At 39.5% G+C, this 22404-nt stretch overlaps 1 protein-coding gene across 2 annotated transcripts in view; it reads right to left on the bottom strand.

Annotated features, from left to right (window-relative positions):
- Window positions 1-22404, bottom strand: part of LOC130231677 (stereocilin) — a 66082-nt gene that overhangs the window by 25362 nt on the left and 18316 nt on the right. For both annotated transcript variants that reach the window (XM_056461048.1, XM_056461049.1), the window contains exons 7-17: window positions 19947-20072; window positions 17095-17261; window positions 16304-16490; window positions 15922-16037; window positions 15715-15847; window positions 15456-15638; window positions 13514-13552; window positions 11925-12095; window positions 11705-11854; window positions 10546-10604; window positions 5476-5599 (exon numbers count right to left, since the gene is read on the bottom strand). In XM_056461048.1, the coding sequence (XP_056317023.1) occupies window positions 5476-5599; window positions 10546-10604; window positions 11705-11854; window positions 11925-12095; window positions 13514-13552; window positions 15456-15638; window positions 15715-15847; window positions 15922-16037; window positions 16304-16490; window positions 17095-17261; window positions 19947-20072 (1455 nt within the window). The remainder of the gene's footprint in view (window positions 1-5475; window positions 5600-10545; window positions 10605-11704; window positions 11855-11924; window positions 12096-13513; window positions 13553-15455; window positions 15639-15714; window positions 15848-15921; window positions 16038-16303; window positions 16491-17094; window positions 17262-19946; window positions 20073-22404) is intronic.

The following is a 22404-nucleotide window of genomic DNA, read 5'->3' as shown; positions in this document are numbered from 1 at the left end:
CAGATAGTGTAGTCATTTATTCAGGTCTTTTTGTAAACTAGTCTAGTTTTGGGATATTCTAAGATGTCCATTTGATTTTCACAGACAGCCCAAATTTTGCCTTGTTTCAGCCAAGTGATGTTATGAAGCGGACAGGAGACAGAGGTAAGGAAACGTTAGGGTGTTTATTAAATGACAACAAGGAGCACATGAAGGATAGCCAGGAGGATCAGGAATGATGTTGGGGTCTTTTCCTCCGTGGCTGGGTAACAGGAATACACGAGGATGGACAGCACACACCAGATACAGCTGACAGAGGATGACACAGACTTGGAAGGACTGGAAGACAGGACGATTCGGGAGGACCAGGAAGACTAGGAGGAATACAAAGAGAACAGGTAAGTAAATCGTTTGTTTTAGCTGAGGATGACTACGCTGAGTGGTCGCTCAGTTGTCCGCTTTCGTCGAGACGAGCCCGGACAATGAGCGACTGGAGTGCTGTGCTTTTATCTGGTGCTCGTGAATGTGATGCAGCTGTGTGCTCATTAGAAGTCAGGTGATGGTGATCTTCGTGAGTGGGGGTCGTGAGAGCCTGACCAATCCATGACAGTACCCCCCTCCCCAGGGCCCGCTCCTGAGGGCCGACACCTCCGACGCCGTGGTGGTCTCCCTCTGCCTCTAGGCGCTGGGAACTCAGGGTGGCTCTCATGAAACGCCACCATGAGACTAGGATCGAGAATATCAGCTCTGGGAACCCATGTCCTTTCTTCGGGGCCGTACCCTTCCCAGTCCACCAGGTACTCCAACTGGCCACCACGACGTCGGGAACGCAAGATCTCCTTCACTGCGTAGACGGCTCCTTCTTCTAGGAGCAGTGGAGGAGGGGGTTCCTCTTCGTGGTCAGGCTCTGTGGAGGGAAGAACAGGATCGTGATAGGGTTTCAGGAGTGATACGTGGAATGTAGGGTGAATACGGTAGTGAGAGGGTAATTGTAGTTTGTAGGTGACGGGGTTAACCTGTTCCACGATGGTGAAGGGACCAACAAATCGGGGACTTAACTTGCGAGAGGGCAGTCGCATGCGTATGTCCCGGGTGGATAGCCACACCTTTTGTCCGGGTGTGTATCTGGGTTCTTCAGACCTTCTCCTATCGGCGGTTACCTTGCTTCGACGGACTGCCCTCTGCAGATGTTGATGAGCCTCGTCCCAGACTCTCTCGCTCTCCCGGAACCAGTGATCCACTGCGGGGACATCAGATGGTTCGCCATCCCAGGGAAAGAGCGGTGGTTGGAAGCCCAGGACGCACTGGAATGGCGTGAGTCCGGTGGAGGGTTGCCGCAGTGAATTTTGGGCATATTCTGCCCAGCCCAAATACTGGCTCCAGGAGTTCTGGTGACCACTGCAGAAGGTCCTCAGGAACCGTCCCACCTCCTGAATCTTCCTCTCTGTCTGCCCGTTGGTTTGGGGATGATATCCAGAAGAGAGGCTGACGGCCACACCTAGGAGCTTGAAGAAGGCTTTCCATAGACGTGAGATGAACTGTGGACCTCTGTCCGACACAATATCTTCTGGAATACCAAATGACCTGAAGACTTGATTAAAGATATTGTCGGCAGTTTCAAAGGCTGTGGGAAGACCTTTCAGAGGGATTAGTTTGACAAACTTTGAGAATCTATCTACTATGACTAGAATACAGGTATTACCTTCTGACGAAGGGAGGTCAGTGATAAAGTCCACTCCTAGGTGTGACCAGGGACGGTTCGGAATCGGCAAGGGATGGAGCTTTCCAGCGGGTAGATGACGTGGGCTCTTGGATTGGGCACAGTCCTTACAGCCCTGAACATATTGCCTCACATCCCTTGCCATGTTTGGCCACCAGAATCGTTGGGATACTAGCGAGAGAGTATTGTTGATCCCTGGATGTCCAGTGCCTAGCGAGGTATGTAAGGAGTGGATCAGATCTACCCGGTGTTCAGGTGGTATGAACTGCCGATGAGGAGGGCATCCCGGCGGAGCAGGGGCTTCCGGAGTGGCAACGACTGGAGGAGCGTTCCAGGTGATCGGACAAATGGAGATGTGTTCGGGAAGAATCTTCGTTGGGAGTTCTTCATGATCGTGATGCTCGTGTAAACGAGAGAGAGCGTCTGCTCTTAGATTCTTGGGTCCTGGACGATAGGAAATGGAGAAATCAAAACGTGAGAAGAAAAGTGACCATCTGGCTTGACGTGGACATAGTCTCTTGGCCTCTTTGATGTATTGGAGGTTTTTGTGATCTGTGATCACCTGGAACGGATGTTTGGCTCCCTCCAACCAGTGACGCCACTCCTCCAAGGCTAGCTTGATTGCTAGAAGCTCCCTGTCTCCTATGCTGTAATTCTGCTCCGCCGGGCTCAACTTCCGAGAGAAATAGGCACAGGGATGCAGTCGGGGCGGTGTATCATGATGTTGAGATAATACTGCCCCGACGCCGGTGGTGGATGCGTCCACTTCCACCACGAAAGGAAGATTTGGGTCAGGATGAGTCAGGAGTGGGGCCCTTGTGAACTCCTTCTTAAGAAGGCGGAAGGCTGCGGCTGCTTCTTTGGTCCACTCCAGTCCTTTGGGTTTACCCTTGAGGAGATTAGTGAGAGGTGATGTAATCCTGCTGTAGTCCTTGATAAACCGTCTATAAAAGTTAGCAAACCCAAGAAACCTCTGGAGCTCCTTAATGGAAGTGGGTTCTGACCAGGATAGAACAGCCTCAATTTTCTTCCCATCCATACGTATACCGGTTTGGTCAATGATGTATCCCAAGAAATGAATCGACTTCTGGTGGAATGAGCATTTCTCCGCTTTGAGGTAGAGGTGATGTTCTCTCAATGTGTGTAGGACCTCCGCAACGTGTTGGCGATGTTCGGCCTCACTCCGGGAGTAAATGAGGATGTCATCTATGTACACTATTACACAGTGGTGAAGAAACTCCCGGAGGACTTCATGAATGAAGTTTTGGAATACGGAGGGGGCGTTGACCAGACCGTAAGGCATGACCTCATATTCATAGTGGCCAGTAGGGGTCACGAATGCTGTCTTCCATTGGTCCCCCTCACGTATTCTTATCAGATTATACGCGCTGCGGAGGTCCAATTTAGTGAAGACTTTAGCTTCTCGGAGCTGTTCCAAAGCGGCTGGTACCAGAGGAAGGGGATATCGGTATTTTACTGTACCGTTATTTAGGACCCTGTAGTCGATGCATGGACGCAGCCCTCCGTCCTTCTTGGCCACAAAGAAGAAGCTTGAGGCGGCTGGTGATTTTGAGTGACGTATGTACCCCTGACTCAGAGCCTCCCTTATGTAATCTTCCATTGCCTGATTCTCTGGAAGCGAGAGCGGGTAGATCCTACCTCTTGGCAACTGGGCATCTGGAACTAGGTCGATCGCGCAGTCCCATGGCCGATGCGGCGGTAGCTGGGAAGCTCTCTTGGGGCAGAAGACATCATGAAAGGAGCTGTACTCCTTAGGAATGTGGATAGACTGCTTCTCAGGAGGGCTCTCGACCGATGTTGCAAACAAAGAAATGGGGGTTCCGACCTTGAAGAGGGAGATTTGGAAAACAGGCAGGTGTACATCCAGATCCCCATTTCTTTATCTCTCCTGTGCCCCAAGAGATGATGGGATCGTGCTTCACCAGCCACGGGCGCCCTAGAATGATGTCCATATTTGCACCCTCCAGAACCAGAAATTGAATCCTCTCTTGATGTAACAACCCCACTTGAAGAAGGATGTCTTCGCATTGTCGATGGATACGGGTCGAAGATCGAGTGCACTGGGTTATCGGTTGTATCTGGTATATATGCGAGGACGCCTCAGTACGGAGGTGGAGTTGACGACAGAGGGATTGGGAGATGAAGTTCCCTGCTGACCCGGAGTCGATGAGGGCTGTGACAAGGAGCGAAATAGAGGCAGTAGTTATTTGTACGGTGGTAGTAAGTGGTTTACATTGTTCAATATTCGTACTGAATACACTCACTGAAGTCCGAATGGGACGAAGGGGACACTCCATACGGGTGTGTCCACTGACAACCGGCAGTATAGACACAGACCCCGGGTCAGCCTCCTCTGTCGTTCCGCTGATGTCAGTCTTCCAGACTCTATTATCATGGGTTCTGGTTCTGGAGAGGCTGTTGACTCAGGCGATTGGAGGAGTGCAGACGAGGGGGTGATGGTGTCCTGTTGATAGGAACGGAGACGATCGGAACATCGGAGAGAATGTTGGATGAATCTCTCCAGACCCATTGTATCATCTAATGTGGCCAGTTGGATTCGGAGAGTGGGTTCCAAGCCGAGCCGGTACGTGGTCAACAACGATCTCTCATTCCATCCACTTGCAGCTGCTAGAGTGCGAAACCGGAGAGCATATTCCTGTGTAGATAGAGTACCTTGCTTTAGATGATACAGCTGCTCTCCAGCGGCTACTTCCCCATCAGAACGTCCAAACACCTCTTTGAAATACTCCGTGAAGGTAGTGATGGAATTCATGACCGGCCCGGCTTGGTTCCAGATCGTCTCAGCCCATTTAAGTGCAGGTCCAGAGAGTAGAGATACGATGTAGGCGATCTTCGACTTATCTGTGGGATATAGAGAAGGTTGCATTTCGAATATGAGGGAACATTGTAACAGAAAACCATTGCACTCCCCCGCTCCGCCTGAGTAGGGCGCTGGTCGGGCCATGGGACTGGAAGGAAGGGCCGAAGAAGAAACTGTGGAGGCGGAAGTGCTCGGTGCTGGTGGTGCGTTGGAAAGTGGAGCTGGTGGCTGTAGAATCCGCTTCAACTGGTCCACCAGCTCTTGGAGGTGATCGGGGGTGCTCATGTTGTCGTCGTTATGGGTCCGGGCTTCTGTTATGAAGCGGACAGGAGACAGAGGTAAGGAAACGTTAGGGTGTTTATTAAATGACAACAAGGAGCACATGAAGGATAGCCAGGAGGATCAGGAATGATGTTGGGGTCTTTTCCTCCGTGGCTGGGTAACAGGAATACACGAGGATGGACAGCACACACCAGATACAGCTGACAGAGGATGACACAGACTTGGAAGGACTGGAAGACAGGACGATTCGGGAGGACCAGGAAGACTAGGAGGAATACAAAGAGAACAGGTAAGTAAATCGTTTGTTTTAGCTGAGGATGACTACGCTGAGTGGTCGCTCAGTTGTCCGCTTTCGTCGAGACGAGCCCGGACAATGAGCGACTGGAGTGCTGTGCTTTTATCTGGTGCTCGTGAATGTGATGCAGCTGTGTGCTCATTAGAAGTCAGGTGATGGTGATCTTCGTGAGTGGGGGTCGTGAGAGCCTGACCAATCCATGACAAGTGATGTCTATTAGACTTCTTTTAAACTTTAAATGCTTGCTGAGTTATTATACTGCTACATTATTTAATCAAAACATTGCAACATTACAATGGTGATTTTTTTTACAGCAAATGATTTAATGTTAATATAAAAAAGTGCTTATATTCTTACCAAACCAGGTCTAAGTCCTCCTGGCAATTTAGTGATGAACTGTAATAATTCAGAGAAGCCGGAGTCATTTACCCACAGCATCAGCCATTCACAGCTCATGCCACCAGCAATACGACCTAAATCCCTTCAATGGAAAAGAAACATACTTAAATTAATGTGATTAAAATGAATGCAATGGAATTTTGTGACTGCATACATGAATAATGATGTTTAGTTCCAGACTATGATGATGATATTCTATAGCAGGGCTTCTCAAAGCCTCAATTGATAGTTTTCACGTGTTGTCACACCAACAGGGGAACTCTAATGACCGTCTAAAAAAATGACCGTCAAGTCATAGGCTGAGTGATTTCTCTCTTCTTTTTTATTATCTAAAAGCCAGATAATTGTTGTGCAATAAAATATAGCATTACTAACTAATGAGGAGACACCCCTGGGTTTGCTTCAACAGAATTCCCCCATAGAAGAGCAGCCAGAAAGAAGTAATGTATGGATTTGTGCCGAATGTAAGCATCATCATTGACCCATAACAATCTATGGTATATAATTACCAGTACGTTTGTATGCTTTTTGTTCATTTACTATTCTAATTTACAGGTTACGTGCAATCAGAGTATAAACTGAAATGCAACGGCAAAGTATAAATAGCAAAAGTGAATAAATGGATTTTTCCCTACCAGCAAATATTAATCTAAACCAAAAAAAGCAGACACTAATGCTCTACTTTAACGCGTCACTATAATGACTAAATCTCTAAGTAATATCCACAAGATAGATAAAAACATTGCCGAATTGTAGCTCTGACACGTACATGAGGGTTTTAAATGATTTAAAAGCAGCTGCGGGTGCAGTATATGAATCACTAGTCCCCACAATTCACAGTTTGTGATCATATCTCTGTTTCGTTCTGTTTATATGTGATCCAAATATCCATAGCTTAAAAGGCATAGAAATACAGCAGATTGGAAACAGATGGGATTGTGCTGCATTTTTATGGAGACCTCAGTGTAAATGCCACTACGGCACATTGGTTTTTTGCCTGCCAGGTCTCTGCACAACTCTGCACAAGTCACGTGACTGAAAACTATCAGTTCAAAGGTCCAAATATATAAATCTATTGTACACGCAACAATCAAACATTTACATAAATTAAATGCCTTTTAAATTTAAAAAGACATTAATAACAAGTACAAAAGTGTCAATTTTAGTGGTTAATTTAAATGTCAGCTATTTCTATTGACAAAACCCAACCAGAGGTAGGTTATAAGTAACATGGGGCAAAAATACAGAGCAGTCTAATGTGAGAAATGGCACTGTCAGTATTACATTTGCTGACAACCCTGCTGAAAGAATCGCTTTAACCATCTTAAGCTGGTTAGATGATTTTAACGAGGGGATAGATGGTTTTTTGGAGGGGTTTTGGCCACTTCCAAGCTGGTCAGACTAGTAGACCAGCTGGAATGACCAGGCAAAACCAGCTTTGTCCAGCTTAAATTAGCTAAAACCTGCCTGGAAGTTACTAAAACCATCCTGAAAGTGGACAAACCCCCTCTAAGACCAGCCTGATCAACCAGAAAAACAGCTGCCGGTGCAATATATGGATAGAAAGTGCCCACGATTTACAGTTTTGTTCTGTTGATATGTGATCCACATATCCGTAGCTTGAAACAGATGAAAATATGACTGGATTGGGCTGTGTTTTTATGGAGATCTTAGTGTAGATCTCATTATGGCCCATTGTTTTTTTTTGCCCGCCAGGTGTTCGCACAGGTCACGTGACTGAAAACTGTTAAATCAAAAGTCCAAATCTATAAATAAACATGCACATCTGTATATCAACCATTTAAAGAAAGTAAATGGCTTTAAAATTTAATAATGCATTAATAACAAGGACAAAACTGTCAATGTAAGTGGTAATTTAAGTGTCAGCTATTTTTATTAACAAAACACAACCAGAGGTAGGTCCCTTGCAAGCACAGGACATCAACATACCCCAACGTCGTGGGGATGTTGGATTTTGTTTGGAAATGAAAATCGAGTTGAGGTCAGAACCCAACATGAGTCCGACATCAATGTCCAACGTCCAACCTAAAGTCAACCTAAAGTCAACTAAATATCAAAGTCTAACCATTGTACAACTTGACGTTGTGTGGACATTACCACTATGACATCTATCAAACGTTAGATTTTGGTCACTTTCCAACTCAACCTAAAATCAACCAAATAGACTAGGAGACCAGCTGGAATGACCAGGCAAAACCATCCTTGTCCAGCTTAAACCAGCTAAAACCTGCCAGGAAGTTACTAAAACCATCCTGAAAATGGACAAACCCCCTCTAAAACCAGCCTGATCAACTAGAACCAGCTAACTATCTCTGGCCTATTTAAGCTGTCGTTGTTGTATAAATAGCAAAAGTGAAGGAATGAATTTTTCCTTACCAGCAAATCTTAATCTAAACAAAACAAACCAACACCATATAAAAATCAGACACTAACACTAACACTTGTCGTGGGGACGTTGGATTTTGTTTGGAAATGAAAATCGGGTTGACGTCAGAACTCAACGTCAGGCCGACGTCAATGTCCAACATCCAACCTAAAGTCAACTTAAAATCAACTAAATATCAGCGTCTAATCAATATACAACTTGACGTTGTGTGGACGTTACCACTATGACATCTATCAAATGTTAGATTTTGGTCACTTTCGAACACAACCAAAAATCAACGTAATTTGACATCGTTATTGGACGTCAAAATGATTGAATTTAAATTGAATTTTGTTCACCTGACGTCATGACCTAAATCTAACCTAATATTAACGTCTTACAATGTTGTGTGCCTGCTGAGTCATAAGTAACATGGGGCAAAAATACAGAGCAGTCTAATGTGAGAAATGGTGCTGTCAGTGTTCCATTTGCATTCTACCCTGCTGAAAAAACGGCTTAAACTATCTTAATCTGGTTGGAAGTTTTTTTCACGAGGGGATAGATGGTTTTTTGGAGGGGTTTTGGCCACTTCCAAGCTGGTCAGGGGTGCGTTTCCGAAAACCATTGTTAGCCAACCAAGGTCGCAAGTTCCGTCATTACAATCATAGTTTGTTGCTTTGGTGTTTCCCAAATCCATCGTTTCAACGAACATTCGCAAAATGCGTCGCAAACTTGTTCACTGAAAAAAATTATGTCTGCAAAACTGTTACAATTTATTTGTGTTGAATTTAATCAAACAAATTAAATTTAGTAATGTTCATCTTAATTTGTTTGTTTAAATTCAGCCCAAAAAAATTGTTTACAACCATTTAACTTAAAAAAAAATCCAAAGAAATCCAAGAAATCATCTGTGAATTATTTTTTTCAGTGTATGCTTGCACCTCTGGAGCTGTAGAAACATAGTTTCTGGCTGTGTTCTATTGCCAGTTATCCTCCCTATGCCCTATTCATTTAGAACATTCTACCATTTTCACACAAAAGCATTAAAGTGATCTCTCTTAAGTGTAATTTACTTCAAAGTATTTTTACAGTTCAGTTTTAGCGATCTTTATGTTGAGAGTTGCGTTGCCTTCACAGTGCACTTTGAAAACATTAATGTCATTTTGAACACAGCCGTGGGTCATGACGAAAGCTATAGGTAACCTATTATTTAAAAGCAGAATCTATGTTACGTCTCCAAATCTTGTGAAAACAAAAAACATAGCAAACGTTAATGCTTTTAATTTATAGTAGCTTATTTACAGTAGGTTGTTTATTATGTACTGTATATGACATGGGCCTGTTGGTTAGAACATTTTGCAAGTGTCAAATTGTAAAAGTAGACTTTTCAAATTATAAAAATTAATAAGCAATATCCTACTTAATAATTATAATAATAATAATAATAATAATAATAATAATAATAATAATAATCAATATTATTAAAGTAGTATATTTTATTTCCTAATAAATAATAAATATAACATTTAATTTCTTAATAAATAGCCTCGTCATTTATTTATATGATTTATATATGATATTAGAATATGTGTTAGCTTTTGTAAGTGATTTTATATTAATTAAGAATAGAATATGTAATATTCTGAATAATATTTGTAAAGGAAACATATATAGGTCCTTTATGTGCCATTTACAAATATTTCAATTAATATGAAAAATGACTGCATGTTATTACCAAAACTAATATTGGATTTTTTTTTTGAGTGTGCATGTAAAACAATATAATTTGCACAAAGAAATTATGGGGTTCTTCTCTAAAGAAGTTGTTACCACCCCGTTTAGAGCATCATTATGGGCATTTTACATTATAACTTACAATCTGTTCCCAAACGGTGCATCGTACTATGATGGTTTAGCCGCAAGTTACGCTGTTGTTTGGAAAACGCACCCCAGACTAGGAGACCAGATGGAATGACCAGGCAAAACCAGCTTTGTCTCGATTATACCAGCCTGAAAGTAACTAAAAGCATCCTGGAAATGAAGAAACCCCTTCTAAAACCAGCCTGATCAACCAGAACCAGCCAACTATCTCAGGCTTATTTAAGCTGTTATTTTTTTGTAAACTTTTGCTTAATAGTGACGTTTGACATTTCCACCTTTCACAACCCCAACTATCTTATTACTATAATCAAACAGAACAGTTTTGTGCTGAACTGGGGAAAAATGAACGCAAAGCTCTCTGTTTAATCATCTTTTAAAATTATTTGACATAATTTTCAATAATTTTAATCTCTTACACACTGTAAACAAATTTTGCTATCTTAAATTACCTTTAATTTTTCTAATCATCTCAACTTACATCAATCAAACTGACTAAAAACATGAAGTTAACCTTTGTACAACCTTGGTTAACATAAAAAGCAACATAAAATGATTTGTTGTCTTGACTATTTGTCATGACATTTTTTACAGCGCATACAATTACAGTAGTGCTCCTAAATACAAAATGGAGGTGGTCCGGATTGAATTCTCTACAGGTCTGAGGGACTTTGAGAAACCCTGTCTCCAGTATATCAAACTACATCTGCTGCAAGTCTTAGAGTCAACAAACATAAAGTATAATAATGCTTGATATCACTTACAGTATTGACTCTCTTGTGATGTTTACAGTCCGCTGAATTATCTTGAACAGCATTTGAGCCTGTTGTGTCAAATACAACAAGTGAGTCTGAGAAACTAGATCGTCCTCAAGGTAGTATCTGATACACTTTTGGCTGAGACAAAGTCTCTTTAATGTGGGTGATAATTAATTCATATTGCCTGGTGGAGGCTATTGTACCGCATTAAGATCAATTTGCTTGATGGCAGTTGAGGGGCTCGGATTATTAATTTGCTGAAAGGTTCTTTCATAGCATGACAAATAATCCACCAAAGAATTTGAGATCTGCTTTGTCTGGCAAGCGCAGTACAGGGCACTGAATGTAATGTACATTGTGCTAACACTGAATGGCCACAGTTTCTTTAGTCATGCTTTTTTCATGCATTTAGGGGCAAGTATATGAAATATATGCAAATTATACAATCAAATATGTTCATTTACAATTATTATTAATAAAGTCTGCCACTGAACAGCTGAAGACTTACTGTATAATGAAAAATGTATGCTTTTGTACATGTTGTGCAACAGTAGCTATGTTTCAATCCACACATTTCTTATGTGCATTTTGACAGATACTTTGCATTTGTTAAAAAGACATGCAAATAATACAATAGAATCACATTTATTAAAAATATTGCTTGATATTCCTTCAAATATTAAAAAAAAAAGTTCTTGATGTGCAACAAAAAATGTGACTATGGCTCAACAGAGCATGTGATTGGATGTCTGAACTAGCCATCCGGTCAATTACAGTGCTCTCTATTTCAAATGTTGCTTTATTATTTACTAAATAATTAGTTATTCATATTTCATTTAGTAAATGACGTCTCAGAGGTGTCATCTGTGCTCAAGTCATGCATTATATATGAACAATAAAGATCTACAGTGGTTTCTCAGGGTTCAGTGCAAAGCCATTCATTATAAATGAAAAAAAGAGCTACAGTGGTTTCCCCCATTGAATTATTTTATTTTCATATTACTGGTAACGTGCATGATTTCCAAGAAAGTGAGAGCTTTATACCCAAATTATTCGTGTTATTTTCAAAAATTTGCACACTTGAATGGAAACATGGCTAGTGACAGTGTGTGAGCAAGAAAAGAGCAAGCTTGCCAAGAGAAAAAATATGAAATTGGGGTTGTACCTGTTGATGAGACCAGGGCATATGTTTATACAGAGATATATGTTGAAGAACTGTCTCGCCATCTATATCCGACATTAATTTCTTCAAGGAGACGAACGGTATAAGGCATTGCAGCTGCTGGGTTACATTTGCAGCTATGTGTTCCAGAGCCTTAAAACAAACAATGTGTTTTATACCAAATGCATGAGTACAAATGCTGATTGATTTGTAAAAAACATACCTGTTGAAGTGCAAAATGGACCATCGCTCGATGAGCAGGACGCAGATTAGACAGCAGGGAACTCCAACACTCACAATCAGATGGAGTTTCAGATATAACCAAGTTTTTCAAGAAAACAGGGTCCAGACCCGGAAACAATGGCTTCATTCTGCAGAGCGTGTTGGCACTGAACTAAACAGGATTGAAACTGTAAATACAAGACTCTGGCCTTGTTTACACTTTAGATTAAGATGCATTTTCAATAAACCGATCAAAAGTCGATGACAATAAATACTGGTGTAAAAGCATGGCAGTGTTGGGTAAATTACTTATTAAGAAATAAAGATTATAAAGTTAATATCTTATAAAGATTATAAGAAAGTTACTAATTAAATTAAGTTACTTTTCTAATTTATTAGTCTGAAAAGTAATTTAGTTGCCCAATAAGTAGGCCTACACGAAATTTTTGTGCGCAGATTTCCACAGATTTTTAGCCCATCGAGTCGATGTAATGAAATGTAATGTAATGTGTATTTATATAGCGGCTTTATCATGTATGGCCATACACCCAAAGCGCTTCACAGTCATGAGGGGGGTCTCTCCACACCACCTCCAGAGTGCAGCATCGACTTGGATGATGCAACAGCAGCCACAGGACAACACCGCCACTGCGCTCACCACACACCAGTTACAGCTGGAGAAGAGCGATAGGGATAGAGCCAATTCAGTGGATGGGGATGATTGGGTGATGGTTAAGGGCCAATGGAGTTAATTTGTCCAGGACACCGGGATTAGACCCCTACTTTTTACGAGAAGTGCCATAGGATTTTTAACGACCACAGAGTGTCAGAACCTCGGTTTAACCTCTATTCCGAAAGACAGCGCCCAGTGACAGTATAGTGATAGCGTCCCCTTTACTTTTACTAGAGCATTAGGACCGCACACAGACCGCCTCCTGCTGGCCTCACTAACAGCACTTCCAACAGCAACTAGTTTTCCCATGTGGTCTCCCATCCAGGTACTGACCAGCAGGCTCAGCCCTGCTTAGCTTCAGTGAGTAACTGGTCTTGAGCTGCAGGGAGATATGGCTTTGGCTACTGGGTTGATGTATGTACATTTATATTTATTCAGTTTTTAATTTAATTTCAGTAATATAATTCACTAATATAAAAACGTTCATTTGATTTATTTACAATACAGTTTGTAAAGTAATATTTTCTGTCTTTTAGTAGAAATATTACATGAGAAATTGCTTTGTTTTCCAAATAAGTGGATCTAATTAGATTTGGATTGTAAACTTTAAATAAAAGTTAAAAATGTTAAAAAAATTATTTTATATTTTAAGTTTTTAGTTACGATACTCCCAAAATTATTCAGCATAAATCCACAGATTTTTTTACAAAATGTTGCACAGAAAGAAGAATTTCTATGAAATGTAAACACGAGTGGCCTAAAGAGATGCATTTATATTCATGCTAATAGCAGGAAGAAACAGTAATGCACCTCAGCTGAAAATGTGTGATAGAATCACTGAAAATGCATGTTAATGCCAAGTGGAAACAGGGCCTCACTTTAGAGAAGTATCACAAATGGAGTGGTATACCGCTTACATTTGTTTCTTCTGCTATTTTGTGGAGTATCTGAAATGCCTGCATTCAAAGAAATGGGAAAGGGCATTATTATACAGGTCAAATTATGCACAATACTTCCACTTTCCATTTATAATATCATTCTGTCAGTGTTTTCAGAATTGACTTTAGCACAGTGGGCTCTTTTCGTAGCCTGTGAGTTTCCACACTTTGAGGGTTTCTTCACATGAGTAAACCCTACAAATCCCAATTCAGGCTTTAAGGCAGCCTTTAATGTTTCTCTTGACAAACTGTTCTTGTCAAGTTAAAAGAATCCTATTAGAAGATGCAACATAAATCTCCAGAGTCCCCAGAATGTGTCTGTGAAGTTCCAGTTCAAAATGCCTCATAGATTTTATTACACAAGGTTGTAAATACCATCTTTGGTGTAGAAGAAAAAAAAGTGTGTCTCTTTAAATGCAAATGAGCTCCTCCTTCCCTGTCCAGAAGAGGGCGGAGCCTATACATCTTGCGTCAACAAAAACAAGCTCTTTAAAGGGGTGGTCCAGAGTGTATTTTTAAGGCTTGGTTTTGTTTATGGGGTGTAAAGCAAATGATGCTCATGCTTCATTTGAAAAAAATCATGCTATTATTTCATATATCTTACTTAAATTATATACTAATACTCATCTAACATGAAAACGACTGTCATATCTCCATATTTCCTCAAGAGGCTCTGATTGGTCAGCTAACATAATGTGCTGAGATTCGCAGATCGGCTCCACGTCACCAAGAAGCATCATGCCTCAACTAGCACGCGCTGTGTAAACACTGTCAGTCAGAGTAGCTGTTAGCCTTATCTGTTTGAGCCTGAATCAGATAGAAAATGAAAATGACACAGCTGAACCTAATGCCTGCTCTCTAAAATAAAATCTGACAACTGTCTTTCACATATATTCGGGTTATAAGCATGTGTAAGTAATTCAAAACGTTTTCATATCTTTTGCAAGTTCATTATTTGAGATGTAGAAGACAGAGAAAGTGGCTACATAGAGAGAAACTGCAGCGTTGGTGAAGAGTGTATGTGTGTTTACAAAGGTTTTATGGATAAACATGAATTTGTAGCTAAATTGTTAGCAATGTTTTCGAATTTCACATTGTTTACATCCTTATTTACATCCTAGACACTAGACACTGTGCATGTAATAGATACATTTTAGCAAATAAAAACACTTACAGGTTGTGGCTTACAATCCACAGCTTCGCCAAATCCAGCATTGAACTGGGAGAGTTTCTGGAAGCTGTCCTTTGTCAAATGCTAGCTATGTATTTTTTTATAATTCTCTGGAACATAATTAAAATTAAACTGTAAGCACTTCTCTCTTTGTGTCGTGTCCAAATACAGAAACAGAACACGCTCTGTGGAAACAGCAGCGCTTGGACCCCATTTTAGCTTACACTTCTATAACATTACAGCACCACTGGCCACGCCCCTTTGCTGCGCTTGGTGTATACGTGTAACCTGAAGGGTTTATGACATCATTAACCCGGATGTATTTTTTGTAGTCCTCATACTTCGTTCGCTGTAGGCTTTGCTAAGCTAATTCTGTAAAAGCCGGTGCAAAAAATCCCTGCGCATTGAACTTTGAGCGTCTTACATTCAGAGATGTTGTTTACGTTCACACTGCTGCATTACACGTCAACTACAGTTTAAAATATGATATTGTAGTGGACCACCCCTTTGACACTTTAAACTAGTAGTTTAAAGTTTAAACTCCTGATTTGCGGTTTTCTAAGTCTACAGATAAAAAGCACAAATAAATATGATCTTTTGTTTAAATTTTCAAATACACAAAAGTTTCTGTCATTTTGTGCTTAGAATGTGTTTGTTCAAACAACAGCAAAACTGCGAATTGAATTGGATCGAAAACGATTTTCTGTTTTATTCTGATTATCGCATAGCCCTGCATCGTAGTTCTCCTACCTGTGCAGGTGGGAAAGTTGGGACATCCGGTAGAGTTACCAGATTCAACAACTCATTTGAGGGCAGCGGTTCCAAAAATGAAGCACCCATTTGCGGCAGCATCCCATGTAATGAGCCCATTAATGAAGCTGATAGGATACTGGCATTTAAAGATTTAAGAGCGTTCCCAAGCCAGTGTGACAACTGTGTGAAAAGGAAAACTACATTAAAAATACTTTATAAATACTATATTAATGTTAACTCAAAAATGAAGGCTTACTCTTCCATTTGCGCTGACATGTCTCTCTGATACACACTGGGCTAGCTGCTGCCACAGGACAGGTGAGAGATTTGACGAAGACAAAAGGTGTTGTAAGTCTTCAGAGTTCACGTAACATATAAGACCTCCTAACCTATTGTGAGAAACATTGCATTTGGTCAAAACTCAATATGTAAAGGTCAAATGTTATTGAACTTGTGCTTGTACCTCATTATGTTGTCACTCGTCAGGTTCTTTCCCCTGCCGAAGACGGTACGAAGTACATGGCGCCCCCTTGTGGCATCCAGACTGCTGTTCCCCAACATCTCCATTAATGGCATGAGCTGTAGGTCAAACATTCAGCTGTTACTTTCAGAATTTCTTCAAAAATGTCATTGTCTTGACTCAAACCTCTTATATTAAATATTTTTATATTCTCAAATATTAAACTTAAAAACATACAAAATTAACTTAAAGTTTTAATTTACTGTAGCTTAGCATAAATCATTGAATCTGACTTTCGTCAGGTATTATATATTGTTCATTGTTGACAGCTATATAATCCATAGCAATGTGGGCTATAATCTAAAGCATTACTGATGTTACTTACCTGCTGAGATGTGAGCTGCTGAAAGTGACTAACTGGGAGATGTGGAAGAAGAGGTTGAATGGAGCTGAGGAAATATGGAGGCCACGAAGGGACTTCTCCAGCAACACTGGACTGCAGCAGGCGTTTTACAAAGGCTTGCTTTTGTAGAGACTTCATCTCAGAGCTGTGATCGCTTATGGCCATCAGTCTGATGAACATTAGTATGAATCATAAGCATAAACGGTTGAAGTCAGAATTATTAGCCCTCCTGAATATTTTTCCCCAATTTCTGTTTAATGGATGTTTTCAACACATTTCTAAACATAATAGTTTTAATAACTCATTTCTAATAACTGATTTATTTTCTCTTTGCCATGATGACAGTAAATAATATTTGACTAGATATTTTTCAAGATACTTGTATTCAGCTTAAAGTGACATTTAAAGGCTTAATTAGGTTAATTAGGTTAACTAGACAGGTTAGGGTAATTAGGCAAGTTATTGTATAATGATGGTTAGTTCTGTAGACTATCGAAAGCAAATATTGCTTTAGGGGGCTAATAATATTGACCTTCAAATTGTTTTTTAAAAAATAGAAACTGCATTTATTCTTTCCAAAATAAAGCAAATAAGACTTTCTCCAGAAGAAAAAATATTATAATAAATACTGTGAAAAAATACTTAATTTGGAAAATATTTGAAAAAGAAAACAAAAAAAATCACAGGAAGGCTAATAATTTGACTTCAGCTCTCCCTCACATGGAGAATAACATAATGTGGAGACTGATGAAGTGTTAGTAGGATCCACTTACACACTTTCATTGACCATGAGAGAGGCAGGGAAGGTCATGATGTCAGAGACGGACATGTATGGTATAAACTGGGAGAGGTCGATGAAAAGCTCAGGTGTGACTCGAGGAAACTTGTGGATGAAAGCAGCGGTCATACTTTCCATGGCCGCTTGTTCTTTTGGAGAGACCTGTGAGGACATCAGTTACGCATTTAATAATACAAATTCTGCTTTGTTTGCTACCCAGCAAACATGCCAGTGGGATGCAGCAGCCTATTTTTTTCTAGTTCAACAAAAAGAAACCAAACTTTCGACACGCACAGACAAAGCATAAACAAAGATTTAGGCCCAATCCCAGTTCTACCCCTTAACCCTTCCCCTTACCCCTACCCCTCGTTTTGCGCGTTCCTGTGAAGGGGTAGGGTGTCCCAATTCTCTTTAGCTTGAAGGAGTAGGGCTAAGGGAAAGGGGTATATAGCCTTTCGAGCTGAGATTTTTCAGGAAAAATCGAAACCAAAGGGTTAGAAAATTTCCCAGAATACATCAGCCACAACGGCAGCATAACTGCACATGGAAGTAAGGAGATCCACAAACTAGTGTTTTTTTGTCATTATTACGAATTTTTACAACAAACAAGCACAGGTTTTCATACATTCATAACCGCGTTCATGTTTTACCGTCATGCTTTAAAAAAAAAAAGCGCTAAAATAAAAAAACGCTAAATTTCGCGATCTATAATCCATAATAATAACTCCTGTACAGCAGTCCCACAACATTCTGACACTCGATGATACTCGAATACCCTGTCAGGAAAGTCTAGTGGCTGAGAATGAGCTTTTTACAGTGTCTGCTATAATGTTAATGTTGTTTTCTTGTGTTTACATAGGTGAATATGGCCACTGTGTAAATGTGCAGTACAGTTATGATCTTATTGCCACATTATATCATTATGATGCCGTCAGATTATATGCCTTCAGTGATTTCCTGAAGAAAAATACCACAAAATAACACAACTGGAGTCGCGATAGTCGATCTCATATGAAGCAAGAGATCACGATGATATACAGTATTATGACATGTGCAGGTGTCCCATTTCTTAAGGGTAAATTTTAAAGCCCTAACCCTTCACACTCTTATTCAAGGGTCAAGGGGAAGGGATAAAAAAAATAGAATTGGGATTGGGCCTAAGAATTCTGCACAAATCTATCTGTCTAAAAGGTATGAAGCAAGCGCAGGGCCAGGGGCATAACTCTCGGGTGAAATATGGGAAATATGTACACAATATTCAGAACGAAATTACTTTTGGAATAGGTCGGTTTCAATCACGTGGTTCTGATGATGCACAAAATTCAGAAGGAGGCCAGGAAGTTAAAAAATGAATGGGAGACATAGAGGAAAGTCTGTATTTTTGCGATTTATACCATATTTCAAAGGAGATATAAATAGAAAATAACCACATATGCTGGGCATGATCCTTATATCATGAAGAGGGCTGAGTTTTCTACTAAACTAACATATGTTTGCCGGTCATCGAAGTGCTCCATGCTGTATAATTACGTTACATGAAAAATACTATAGTAAATATTAGTGTTTGGAAGCATACTATAGATAATTACATGAATTAAACTGTCGTTGTAATTATATTGTTGCTGTGGTACAACACAACTGTAGAAATAAACAAATTATTCAATAGGCTTCAGTTTTCTATGCTATAAATCACAATGCACAGTTTACACTACAGTATTCTGTAGCATTCATTAACAAATGGTTGTACACATTATACACTTTACTATGTGCTTCAAAAACATGTTTATTATAAATTATTAGAGTATTTTTCCCCATGTGGATATCTTCCAGACATCACAAAATAACAGATGAAGCAAAAGTGTGGACGCAGAGTCTATATTTTATTTCTTTATTTTTGTAAGAGGTAAACAGTGCTCCACAATAATAACCGTCCAGTTTTGTTGTAAAGGTTTCACTTCTTTTTTGTTCTCTCGATAAACTTACCATCAACAAACATACACCGCTGCTGCGCATCTCAATGTTAACATTAACTTGTTTATTCTGCCAAAACGCCAGTAAAGACTTGGATTATTGCAAAACAAGACGGGGATTTTATTGCAGCGATTACATGGCAGGGTACGTTATTTATATTCTCCTGGATTTTATATATGTGGTGGTGTTTGTATCTGATTTTTATAAAACACATTAACATATTTATACACACAGCTAGGCCTGTAATCTTTATTGGTGCTGTCAAACGAATTATTACATTCAAAAAAAAGTTTGTACACATGGATGTATTAAAAAATGTTATTACATGCCACCTTTTTTTCCGTTTTTCAGCCAATTTCTTGATCTTTCTTCCATTTATGTGCTAAAACTTTTGGAAGTCTATAAAAGCTGTTCTGCATTTCTTATTTTAGCCAATTTAAACATTTATAAACAACACAAAACGGAAACATTTTGATGTTCTGATAGCGATTCCTATGTAGAAGAACCACGTCCTGCCCTCCATCTGAATTTGCGCATCAACAATGGTGTCTTTAGCACCAAGCAACAGGTTGAACTTTTATTGTTAAGTCCTTTCTGAACTGATGTGCTATTTAATATCAAGCATCTTTCAGCAATTCTAAGAGTTCTTCCTTAGATTTCGCATGCTCTATCTCTATTTTTCTCTCCAGGTGAATCTCATACTGCCTATCATATCGCCAATACAATATTCAGATCTGGACTCTGTGGAGGCCATTTCATCACTCTCTTTGTTTCATCAGCTGTTTTTCTCTCCAAATACAATTTCATTCTATTAGTAGTGTGTTTGGGATCTTATCATGCTGGAAAATAAAACTATTACAAATCAGTCATGTTTACCTGTATAGTTTCCACATGAAGTTGATCCCAGCTCTGATGAACATGGGACAGAAATCTTTTCACTGCATCTTTCTCTGCGGACAGAACCACACTGCGAATGCTCTCTCTGGGCATCTGTAGATACTCCTAAAGCATATGAATAGTGTCATTAGATATTGACAAATGTGTACTGACAAAATAGTACATTATCATAACATATTTATCTATACACAAAATAGAAAGTGCTATCAATATTGTTAACATGTTCTGTTTATATTGAGGGTATCCAGAACAATGAAAAGAAATGTGTCAAATATATATACAATTAACAAATTGACCCAAAAATTAACATTCAGTCATCATTTACTCACACATTTTCTGTTGAACACAAAAAAAGATATTCTGAAGAATGTTGGAAACCTGAAGCCATTGACTTCCATAGTATGAAAAACAAATATTAAGCCAATGGTTACCGATATTCAGCATTCTTCGAAATGTCTTCTTTTGTGTTCAACACAACAACAACAAGAAAAAAGGTTCGGAACAAGTCATCGGTCACTAAATGATGACAGGATTTCATTCTCAACTGCTTTCAGATCAAACTTTAAATATCTTTTTTTTTTTATTCATTCATTTTCCTTCGGGTAAGTCCTTTATTCAGGAGTCTCCACAGCAGAATGAACCACCAACTATTCCAGCATATGTTTTACGCAGCGGATGCCAATCCAGCTGCAACCCAGCACTGGGAAACACCCATACACTCCCACATTCACACACACACACTACACTACGGCAAATTTTGTTTACCCAGTTCACTTATTCACCTTATTCTCCGCGTACGAGTGGGCGCAGCCATGTGAATCATTTTGGCTCGAGACTTCCGGTCTCATTCACTTCCATTCATTTTTTAAACGTTAAAAACAGCTCGGTTTGCTGCTTGGTGTTGTCTTTGGACTGTGGGGGAAACCGGAGCACCCGAAGGAAACCCACGTCACCACAGGGAGAACATGCAAACTCCACACAGAAATGCCAATTGAACCAGTGACCTTCTTGCTGTGAGGCCACAGTGCTAACCACTGAGCCACCATGCCGCCCTTATCTTTTGTTTTGGTACATCGATAATTTTGTAGTCATGTTTTGTTTTTTGTAACTTCATAATTTTCTCAAAATCATATACATTCACATACACTGTAAAAAGACATGACAAAAAGTCATGAAAACAAATGTCACTTTAACTTATTTTAAGAAGTTAATCAGTATTCAACTAATGGTTAAGCTATAAGTTTGACTATATATTTCTTGTCTGTTTAATTGAAATAAGTTGAGATTTAACAAACAAATTTAAGCTGCAATTTTTATATATTCATTCATTTGTTTTCCTTTGGCTTAGTCTCTGATTAATCAGAGGTCACCACAGTGGAATGAACCACCAACTATTCCACCATGTTTTATGCAGCGGATGCCCTTCCAGGCCTTCTTGCTGTGGCTTTGCAGCAACCTTCTTGCTGTGAGGCGACAGTGCTAATCACTGAGCCTCTGTGCCGCAAATTTATATGTATGGACTACAATATTTATATATAAGGAAAACAAATACAATGGTTTTCAGCATGCTTCAAAATATCATCTTTTGTGTTTAATACAACAGCAACTACAAAAAAAAAACTATTAAAAAGTTTTGGAACAAATGAATGGTCAGCAAATGACAATTTTCATTTTGTGTTGAACTACATCTTTGCTTCCAGATCAAACTTATAATCACATAACATATAATCATTCGGTTTTTAGCACAACAATAATTTTGTAGTCAACATGTTGTGTTTGTAATTTCATGGCTTTCTCACAAGCATATTGAGCTGAAGTCAAAATGATAAGCCCTCCTCAGTGATTTTCTTTCTTTTTCAAATATTTCCCAAACTATGCTTAACAGAGCAAAGAATTATTCACAGTATGTCTGATAATATTTTTTCTTCTTGAGAAAGTCTTATTTGCTTTATTTCGGCTAGAATAAAAGCAGTTTATATTTTATATTTTTATATTTAAAAAAAAAACATTTTAAGGTCAAAATTATTAGTCCCCTTAAGCAATACATATATCTTTCATTGACTACAGAACAAACCATTGTTATATAATGACTTGCCTAATTACCCTAACCTGTCTAGTTAACCTAATTAACCTAGTTAAGCCTTTAAATGTCACTTTAAGCTGAATACTAGTAAAATATCTAGTGAAATATTATGTACTGTCATCATGGCAAAGATAAAATGTTTCATGTTTAGAAATGTGTTTATAAAATATCCTCTTTCTGTTAAACAGAAATTGGGGGAAATTATTCAAGAGGGCTAATAAATACATCCAGATACACCTTTATATTTAAGAAAAATACTTCCTTGCCAGGAGATTTTCATATTTATATTTCTTCACCATCAAAAACCTTCAAAACCCCTTGAGCTTAACTCACTAGATAACTGAGCACTGGGAG

Source organism: Danio aesculapii, chromosome 7 (assembly GCF_903798145.1).
Source record: "Danio aesculapii chromosome 7, fDanAes4.1, whole genome shotgun sequence".
NCBI lineage: Eukaryota > Metazoa > Chordata > Actinopteri > Cypriniformes > Danionidae > Danio > Danio aesculapii.
This window is presented reverse-complemented; position numbering and strand designations above follow the sequence as displayed.